Source organism: Parasteatoda tepidariorum, chromosome 5 (genome assembly GCF_982258835.1).
Source record: "Parasteatoda tepidariorum strain Cologne lab strain chromosome 5, Ptep-v5.0, whole genome shotgun sequence".
In the NCBI taxonomy this organism is placed as follows: domain Eukaryota; kingdom Metazoa; phylum Arthropoda; class Arachnida; order Araneae; family Theridiidae; genus Parasteatoda; species Parasteatoda tepidariorum.
The window spans coordinates 58,194,080-58,205,255 of record NC_141759.1 but is presented as its reverse complement, the minus strand read 5'-3'; the positions used below and the strand labels follow the sequence as shown (position 1 = coordinate 58,205,255).

The 11,176-nt window shown below is 27.7% G+C and overlaps 1 protein-coding gene across 5 annotated transcripts in view; it reads right to left on the bottom strand.

The window, feature by feature from the left end:
- Nucleotides 1–733: 733 nt before the first annotated feature.
- Nucleotides 734–11,176, bottom strand: part of POSH (SH3 domain containing ring finger posh) — a 34,125-nt gene continuing 23,682 nt past the window's right edge. For 3 of the 5 annotated variants that reach the window (XM_043051950.3, XM_043051953.3, XM_043051951.3), the window contains exons 13-15: nt 9,713–9,870; nt 9,471–9,626; nt 2,003–2,413 (exon numbers count right to left, since the gene is read on the bottom strand). In XM_043051950.3, coding sequence (XP_042907884.2) covers nt 2,245–2,413; nt 9,471–9,626; nt 9,713–9,870 — 483 coding nt within the window. In that variant the 3' untranslated portion in view covers nt 2,003–2,244. Of the gene's footprint in view, nt 2,414–9,470; nt 9,627–9,712; nt 9,871–11,176 lie in introns of all 5 variants that reach the window. The other 2 variants (XM_043051952.3, XM_071185962.2) reach the window with 1 other exon arrangement.

The window sequence follows — 11,176 nt, the reverse complement described above, 5'->3', positions numbered from 1 at the left end:
ACAAAAATTTAACTAAAGAAATTAAACATTTTATAGTTTAAAAATAAATGAAAATGAAAGTAGCACATACATAGGCAAATGCAATATTTTCAAAAAAATATGTAACTGACATTGAATAATTTTCAAGCATTAAGTGAGTTCAGATAGTGTGTTGCAATTTACTTGTTACAATTTTTATATTGATGGTACTGGTAAAAGGTATTCATTAATTTAAAGCAAACAGAGAAACAAAGAGTTCTATTGTTTTGTGTTAAGAAATAAACAAAATTAATGTTGAATTTATTTTTAAAATTATTAAATAAAACCTAACCCGTTTTTATTTAGGATACAAGGTTTTAAATGCAATGTTGAGTTTAGACTTTTTAAATGTTGATCCCATGGTTAAAAAAATAAAATAAAAATAATGTATAGATCTACACATTTTCTCTGGTGAATATTACTGCATCAAAAAAAAAAAATTTTTTTCCTTTAATGCTCCAATATCATTTACCACTTCTTAAAAAGACAGTCAAATTTAAGTCTTTGAGTTTACACTTAAGCTCATTATATATATATATATATATATATATATATATATATATATATATATATGATGTTCAAAATGAAGAATAAAACAAAGAAAAATTATAACTTATTGTTTTTCTTAACTTTCTTCGTGTTTTTCTTATATATATATATATATATATATATATATATATATATATATATATATATATATATATATATATATATATATATATATATATAAATTTTTTTTTATTATTTTTAATTGTGCTTGAAAACACAATTTAAATTTTTCAAAGAAGTTGTTAACAAGGAAAAGAAATAACTAAGTTTGTATGTTTGTTAAACTACACTAATAAATAATTTAAACAAGCAACAAATAATTATGATACAATTTTTATACACATTAGCATTAACTTTGAAGTATATAATAATAATTCTTCACAAATGTACAAAATGAAATAAAAAATTAAGATAACAGATGCAAACATTTCTATAAATAAACAGCAAATAACATTTCTTATCAATACAGCCTCCTTTAAAAAAAAAAAAAAATGGGAATAGCAGTAGGTTTCCAGTAAAAAATTAAATGCAAGAAAATATTTTATGGAAATAGGGGTGCCAGTCTAAAATGCATGCCCTGAAGTAAATACAATTTTTGTACTTAAAGATATTACTTAAGTTTAATAAGTATGAGACTGTTTGGATTAAATATTATATGTACTTATGCATTGTGAACTTAACTAATTTTCCATTATTTCCTTGAAATACAATAATTTTTTATATCATCCATAACTGGATTTTTTCCTTTTGAAACATTTGTATCAATACAGACTTTAAGCAATCTAATAACAGGATTATTTATACAAATACAATAAAAGATGCGATTAAGTTTGTGAAAAATTAAATACACATTATTGTACAGTTAGCATAAAACAAAAATTATAGAAAATAGTAATAAGGCAGTAGTATATAAGCCTTTCAAATTAAATATAAAGTTTAAATAGTGTGGGTGTAAAATAGCAAATAATAAGTTATTTTAGGTGTATTTTAAAATATGAGTGCATGCTGATACATTAAAACACCAACAACATGAAACAGATGTAAATTTATTCATTTAAGTAGCTGCATATGATTTTGTTTAGTTATAAAATATTACGTTATTGTGTGTTTTTTAAATAATATATATATATTTATTAAAGACTATTAGTTCTTGATAAATTTAAACGAGTATAAATTGGCACCCCTACACATTTTTTAAAAAAGGTTAAAGTTGCAGTTTTTGTATTGATGGTACTGGGTAATTTATGGCAAACTGAGAAATGAAGATTTCTATTGTTATTCATACCACTAATAAATAAACCAACAAACAATTAAATTATAAATAGCATACCTAAATTAAAAAAATAGTTACTATAATACTAACAAAATTTGGTCAAATTGTACATATAAACAGTATCAAAACAAAAGAAAATAAAAATGAAAGAATAGATTAATATTTGGCATCACACTTTATACTTTGCATAAAATGGGATTGTTAATCACAAGTTCCACTGTTATTTTGTTATTGCAAAACAAAAGGCAGTATAATAAGCAGCTAAATAAGACTTGTTTAACACCAATATCACTTGAGATTCAGACTGTTTTCTAAAACCCAAACGTAATAAGGCAACGGTCACCTTTCGGCAGAAATGTGCATGTTCTTGAGACTTCAAATGTTATGCCTATGCCTGACTTTCTTCAAAATCCTTCTACAAAACTAGAGGGGAAAAGTCCAGTTTTTCCAGTTCTTTGCAATGTTCCCTTGTACCAACCATCTTCACGTTTTTTATGAACATAAACTATATCACCGACCTTCAATTCTAGTTCATAGTCACTGTTCGGAGGATAAGGCACAATACAGCGAAATCTGAAATTAATGCAAGTTAATTAGAAACAAAAATAAATAAAGCATATATTAATTACCAATAAGGCATGAAAAATACAGTTGAACCTGTTTATCTCGAACCTCTTTATCTCGAAATTTTTAAAATTCCCTACATTTATTGTCTAAAATAAATGTATTTTCCATGTTTATGTCGATTTTTTTTTCAAAACCTCCATTTCTCGAATTTCTAATAATAGAGCACAAATGTCAAAACTTTCCTTATCAGCAGAACTTGTAGACAGAGATGAATTTCGTGAATCCACAGGAAGAACAGGTTGGGGGTGTTTTTTGGAATTTCAATCACTATCCCTGCACTTCCTTAACTAGAAAGGAATACAATGATTCTGGCAGTAAGAGAGGGGTTAATGAGTAGTGACCATCAGGGGTTAGCTTTTCAACATAGATACGAAAGCTAAGAATAAAAATTCATTTTCACCTCAAAATTGCAACCAATGGATCAAAGGATAATTAAGAGTTTTAAAGAATAATTGAAACAAATAAGGTTATCAGTCAAAAATCTTATTTATTATTTTCAGTGTTAAATGTATGTTAAAAAACTGTTATGTATATAGATGTATGTGGTATAACTAATTTAAAGAAATGTCTATATTTTTCTACTAAAAACAAAGCACTTTTAATCAAATTTCTTAACAGTACCTGTATAACTTGAAACCTCTCTATCTCGAATTTTTCACCTTTCCCGTGAGATTCGAGATAAACTGTATATAAATTGTATAGATAAAAAATTTATATTTTCACCCAACTATGTAATAATATTTTCAGTGACAGATAACCACAATACAGCATTGAAATTCCATTTTAAATATAACAGATTATTCAAAATTTCTATAATTAGAATTAGAAAGTTCAAATTTCATCAAAAGAGTAAAACAAAGTACTTTGCCATTTAACAGAAGATTTTGCCCCTCTCTATATTGTCTATTTGATATCAGAAAATAAAACTATTTTTAAAAAAACAAAACAGGAAATAGTTTTACCTTAACTTTAGATATTTCTATATCTTTCAAAGTCATTGACTTAAATATAATGATGTGGTTATATTAAAAATTATGAAGTATCATAATCAGGATTCACACTGTCACAATAAAAGTCTATGCGAAAATTGAACAGTGTGTAAGATGAAACACCCTGAATAATGATAGAATTTTCACATAGTAAGACTTAAATGATTCAAAATCCGTCGCCTTAAATAGGCTAATTAATGTAGAATACAATATTTAATGTTGCAAAATCAGACACAAAAACTTAGTTTCTCTGGCGGATTCAGATTCCAGACTTTTGAAATATAAGGATCATTGCAATCTAGAAAATATGGTCCCAATAAGAATGGTCAAAAGCTTGGAACCCTTAATTCTACATTTTGTGTACCTCGCAATGTCTCAAGAACTTTTAAGATGAATAAAAAAAAATTTCTGAAGATAATTCCATGCAAAAGATAATTTTAAATATTTATTTTTTAATATTTTAATTAATAATGATGTGAACAAATTTTGAATGGTAAGATATGCAATTTGTAAAATCATTTTCAAGAATGTAATTTTATACGACAAAATTGATCAAATAGTTCTCAAGAATTCAAATTTTAATTATACAATTTTTTAAAAATTTGATAACTCAGAAACTTAACAATCGATTTAGCTTAAAAAAGTTCTTGAGATATATGCAGAAAGTCAAATTTACATTAAGGTAGGGGTGCACAACCTGCGGCCCGCGGGCCAAATGCGGCCCTTCGACTACTGAAGTGCGGCCCGCGAGAACTTCTAAACACAATAAAAGAAGTTTAAAAAATGGCAATTTTTAATCGCACTTTTAAGTCATCACATTTTGGCACAATCAATTATAATAGATTCTTCAGTAAATGTACGTTTAACGCGCTTTCTTTAAGCCGATTTTATCGTAAATATAAATGATTTTTTTTTAAACAGTTATTTCCGCTTTTCTACGTGATTTCGGAAATCCCGAATTTTTATTACGACGCGAGTTTCAGATCGCCCATTTAAATAATCACTTTTTGGTGCACTTTATTTGTGACGATTTCATCATAAATCTAAGTGATTTTTTATCTTTTTTTTTTGTTGCAATTCTTTCTTTTTTTTCAACAATTTTCTTCGGCAGTTATTGCTATGCGTTCCCACGTATCATAGAAAATTCCAATTATTCTATTACGACATGCAAATTTTAAATCGTGCATTTGACAAGCTTTATACGTGCTGAGTTCAGCATAAATATAAGTAATTTTTTCACCCAATTATTTCTATACTTTTTCCATATGATTTTGACGATCCCGTTATTTAACTATGATGTTATTACGACACGTGATTGTTAATCGCGCAATTAAATAATCACTTTTTGATACGGTATTTCGGTGCAGTTTTATCGTAAATCCTTGTTATTTTTCCTTCGTTTTTTTTCCGCAACGAATATGATTTGGTCGAATGTGGTAATGAATTGTGATTTGGTCAAAACCAAATATTCGTTAAAAAAAAAGAAGAAGAAGAAAAATCGACTGAACGCCGTACACTTGGGGCCAAATAGCAAAATCTTTTAGCAGCATAGCAACACTGAAACTGAAATTTCAATGCTCAGAATAATATTTCCTGGAAAAACGTATTCATAAATTAACTCTAAAAAATAAGGCCAATCAAGAACGTTTTTGAAAATGTGAAAAAGCGAAACAGAGAACATAAAAATCAATCTTAATTTTTGAAAGAAAATTTTAAAGCTGAACATCTCAGTTTTCCAATTACCAGAAAAAGCCAAGAAAAAAGAATTAAGTCAACAGAAATGCTATTAAAAATTACTGCGTTATTATAAAAACGTCAAAAAAAAGTTTTTTTTTATTTAAAAAAAATAAAAAGTTAGAAAAAACGTTCTTAATTTTTTAAATGAAAATCTAATGCTGAAAATCGCAATTTAAATTTTTCTTATTGCTATAATTTTAGAAGAAAAAAAATTGCTATAAAATAAATTTTATTAGCAACTTTGGTTTTTAAAAAAAGGCTGAGTCATAATAAAAATGCCTAAAAAGGAAAAACAGAAAAAACAAATTTTTTTTAGTTCCAAAAACAAAACTTTAATACTGAAAATCACACTTTTCTATGTTACTGGTTATTTATATTACAGTATAGGGAAAGAGTGATAATAAATTAATAGTATGAGAAGTTCTGTTGAAATGCTGGGTTATAATAAAAACAGCAAAAAATGGGAAAAAAATCCTTCTCAATTCTCAAAGTATCGAAAAAATGACAAAATTGACTTGTCTGATTATAATTTTTAAAAAAAAGTAATATCTATAAAAATTCAAAAATTCAGAACTTAGAAAAATACATTTCTAAAAAATATTCTGCTGAATATTTCTGAATTTTTCACAGAAGGGCCAAATACTCGTTACATCCCTAATTTAAATGCAATGTTATTGCAACTTGAGAAATTCATAAATGGCGGAAAACGTGAATTTTTAAACTGCTCACTGTTTGTAGTTAAGATTTCAATTTGTTGTTGCTAAAGTGATCTTTTTCCATAAAAAAATTTTTTTTACGATATAAAAAAATCTAATAATTAATAAAAAGAAATAATAAAGTACATTACAAAATAAGCATTGAATTTTATTTTCCTATACTCTCACAGTTTTGTTTTTATTTTAGGCTTTTGTTAAAAACCTATAAATTTTCTTCAATTACAATATTTAATTTGAATTTATATTACTTGATTATGACCAAATTTTTTCCTACTTTCATTCTGTGGGCATTGCAGTTTTTTTTTTATTTATTAGAATTTACGAGGCGTGTCCAGAAAGTAAGTTTCCCTATTTTTAAAAAAAAAATAACTCATAATTTCAGGAACATATTTTTGGCCAATAAGTACAGCAATGTTTCAGCTATTTGTCAACATAGCAACATAGAATTGAGACACTTGTCGTATCATGGGTTCAACTTTTGTATCCCTCTGTCGTAGAACTCTGCCGCCTGTGAATGGAACCACGTTGTGAAACAGTAAGCGCCAACTGTTACTGTGAAACACTGCGGAAATTGCGACGTGCCATTCAAAACAAGAGGTGTGGAATGCTTACTGCAGGTGTTGTGCTCCTCCATGACAATGCTCTTTCACATACAGCTCGACACACAGCAGCTGTTTTGACGAAATTTGGCTCGGAGTTGTTTGATCATCCACCCTACAGCCCTGATCTTGCTCCTAGCGATTTTCATGTTTTCTTGCACCTCAAGAAATTCCTGTCCTCCGGTGAGCGTTTTGGCAACGACGAAGAGTTGTCTACGACAGAGGAATACAAAAATTGATCTCACGATACGACAAGTGTCTCAATTCTGGTGGTGGCTATATTGGAAAATAGCTTAGACATTGCTGTACTTGTTGCCAATAAATATGTTCCTGAAAGTATGAGTTCTTTTTAAAAAAAAAAAAAAATAGGGAAACTTACTTTCTGGATGAGCCCCGTAATTCTAAAATGAATTTTCGTTTTGCATGATATGATTTAAAAAAAAAAAAAAAAAAAAAAAAAAAAACATTTCTTTTCTTCAAAGTTTATTTATTTTGATAAATCTATTGTTCATATGATAAAAATAGCAATTTTTTTTGAAAAAAAAAGTATAAGTTTCTTTATTTTTGAATGAATTCTAAAAATAAACACTTTTAATTTTTTACAAATATATTACAAAGTTTATTGATAAAAAAATAGAACGCTAATGTTAAATAAACATTACTACATTTGTCATTAACATGTCTCAATACATGTGCGGCCCTTCGTTAGCCAACCTGCTGTGCAAGTGGCCCTTCACTCAAAAAGGTTGTGCTCCCCTACATTAAGGAATTAAAATTATAGACCGCTCTCTCATAACAAGTATTGAGACCATATTTTGAGGGTCAAGAATTTGAATCTGCTGAAAAAAAGATACATTTATTCTGACAAATTATGTTTTTGTGTCTGATTTTGCCACCTAAAATATTGAGTGCAATAAATAATTAGCATATAATGAGGTCAGCCCTCAAACTATATAGAATAAGTTTTGGTACGTAAAATTATCATTAGATCAAAAGTTACTTATATGATAATTATGGTGTCACAGTTACGTTTTTGGTGTAATGTTACAATTACTCCCTAAAAATAGTTGGAAGAAAAGATTGTTTAAAATCTTTTATGCATTCTTTTCTCTATTATGTTCATATTTACAATGGATTTTTCTTAATTTAAACATGAGTTTCATGAATATATATTTTTCATTATGCAAAATTTTCCTTTTCTATTTGAAAAGAATCTTGAAATTTTGCAAGACAAGAAATAAACATTCCCTAAACTGATGTTTTAAATAAAAAAAAATCTATAATAAATATGAACATAATGGAGAAAATAATGCACAAAATAAATTAAAACTATCATGACATAAAAAGAGAAATAAAAGATTTAAAACTGTTGGATGAAAATTATTTAAATATAAGAGTAATTATAACAGTGATATATAGTTGTCATCCTGAACTATCTCATTTAATCCTTTTCTCAGTAAATAAAAATTAATATAATAAGTAATCCTTTTAACACAACAACCTAGAATTGAGAGCAGAATAAAATCTATTTTTTCTACATCTACTTAACACATTAGCATAGAAATCAAAAACCGTTATATGGTTGCTAATCATTTGAATTCCATAAAATTTATTATTATTTCTCACACTTTATCTTCCGCCAACACAATTGAATGCATAAGGCTAAGAAAAAAGAGCCTTGGCAATAAATTTATATTTAATAATTCATACAAACATAAAAAAAGGAACATTTCTATTTACTTTAGAACTCCATATATTTCATAAATAAACCTTTTTTCTTTATTATTTATCATACTTTGATTCTTCATGAAGTAGTTTATGATGTAATTGCTGCCCTGTATCACTCTGAAGTAAAATAGTGAACAATTGGAAAGATCTTCTACTAACAGTAAATCATCGAACCTCTTTAAAGAATAGTAATTCCAACATCAACAAACTTTTTCATCACAATGGTATTGATTCTAATATTGATAAGATATACATAAATAGCCTAATGTAATTATATATAATGAGAATTTTATAATTAAGAGTGGTAATTTGCTTATTTGCTTTCTTGTAAGCATTTAATATCATTGGAAATTTCATGGATGTGTGCCCAAAATTCAACTTAATTAAAAACAACAACAAACTAAATCTCTTCATAAACAGGAAAAATAAAAGACAGGGTCAGAGAAAGAAAGAAAAAAAAAACAGGGTCTTTTATTTTCCTCTCCCTGATTTTACTATCGACACAGTACAAGAAATTTCATGGGTGTTTGCCTAAAATTTATTAAGTTGTTTAGAAACAACATAAGATACCTGGTGGCTGAGTGGTAGTGTGTCACGCTCTTATGCCACAAGTCCTGGGTTCGACCCTCGGGCCAGGCAAGGTCAACTCAACCACTTTTGTCACTTCAGTGGGTCGATAAAATGAGTACCAAGAATGCTTGGGGAGTAAACACTACGGGTTTGGTGTTCCGATGACCACCCAGGTCAAGAAAACTGAGATGGGCACAGTAGCCCTTGGCCCTCAATGGGCTGTCCCGCCACTGAGTTTAGTTTTAGGAACAACATGAAACTAAATCTTTTATAAACTCATACAAAAATCTTTTCCACATTTGCATAGGCGGAGTATACCGATTTCTGTGGAAGAATTTATTTTTATTTTTTAAGTGGTAACAAAATATACATGTGAATATTATTATCTTTGTTTAAAAAGATTTTGACACGGATAGTTAAAATAAATATATACGAGACTTAACAATATTCATTCAAAGTATTAAATGTTTGCATATTGAAAATAATTCCTGCTTACAATTGCAAACTAAATTGTTATATCATTACTACAAAGAATCGTAACTAGAAATTAAAAATTGTACCATGCATTTGTAATATCTGAGTTTTCTTACGCTTCTTTACAATTTATTTTCATTTCTTAAAGTGTACCAATAAAAGATAATTTAAATAAAAAACAATGAACAACCTTTCCCGCACCAACGGCGCTGGCTGCTTAGGTCGTGATGATGATTTTGGAACTTCACCATTGGAACCATCAAGAGATCCAGTTTTTTTATGGTTCGCATTTTGACTACCCAAAGCTTCACTGGGACAAGATGTTGATCTACATTCAAATAACTCACTGTTAAACAAGCAATGACTAAGTATATATATTTTATAATTCATATATGTTAAATGACACACAGATTTATAACTTTATTAGCTTACCTGACATGCACAGCAGATAATGATTGCTGTGATGATGATGTTCCATCCACAAATGAGGGATTATCACAAGAATAATCAGATGGAGGTGGTGATTTAGATTTTCGTTTAGTTAATCGTTTCATTAAACTAACAATTTCCTTTTCTTTCTTCTCCTTGTGCTACACAAATTAAACATAAATAACACTTCATATTTTTCAATAAAAATAAAATGTAGCAAATGCAAATTAAATTTTAATCATCAAAACTCAAAGTAAAAAGTTGAAGGTTAATATTACAAATATAGAATATGTTATACAGTAGGGAACCGATTATCCGGAACGATCGGAACCATCGCTATTCCGGATAACTGATTTTTCCGGTATTCTGAATCGCTACAAAAAGGGCTTTTCTTTATTGTTAAACCCAACTAAAAAAAAATGTTTGGAAATAATCTTAAAAAGAAGAAAAAACGATGAAGTAATACACTAACGATTATTTCCAAAATGATGGTAAGGTTAACATCGTTCAAAAAAGAAAGAAAAATCCTAAAATCTTATGAGGGGAGAAAAAAGTTTTTTAAAAATGACGGGAAAATTTATCGAATTTTGTTCCGGTTTTCTGATTTCCGGATAACGTGTTCTGTACTGTACTATTTTTAGATCAGTACCTGATTCTTTTCATCCCTACTGATATCTAAAAATGTATGTCTGTCTGTGTAATTAGCTTATAACTTAAAAATGAGTGCACCAATTGGCACTTTGTTTACTGTAATGTTCTAGATGGACCTGTAATATGTTTGTGGACATGTTTGTGAAAAAATATTTTTATTATTTCAGGAAAATAAAACTAAATTATTAATTAAAAACTAGCTAAAAGATATTAATAAGAGTTTAGCACATAATTATTTTAGTTGTTATAATTTAGGTTATTATTAACACAGCCAACATATTCATAATCATTCACTGCAGCAAATGTTTTACATTAATGGAGACTGTAGGAAAATAATTAAAAAAAAAATGACTTTTTATGAAAAATGGTTATAATTGGTTATAAAAAAATTGTAGTTTTCTTTTTCACAAAATAGAACATCCTTCATTGTAAAAATAACTTAGCTCTGACATAAAAAGGAATTTTCATTTCTTGCATAATTAATTATATGTTTTAAGATGCAATGCGTAAACCAGGGTGAATAGCCAAATCTTTCAACAAAAAATAAGCACCTTTTAAGTATTTTTTAAGTACTCAAAAAATATTTTTAAGCACTAAATACATTAACAAAATGCAAAATAATTTTCAAAGACTTTTACATGATCATGAAAAAATTACTAGTTTTTGATAAAGAACTCTTTTTCTTGATTATGTTAGCCACCATAAAAAGATCAAAAGATTTTTCAGTTCAATTTCAGAGGGTGGAAAATTAAGCCTGAAATTGAGAATATCTTGCAAAATGCAGCAGAGTTGCACATGAGAGTGCAAGAATTTCAC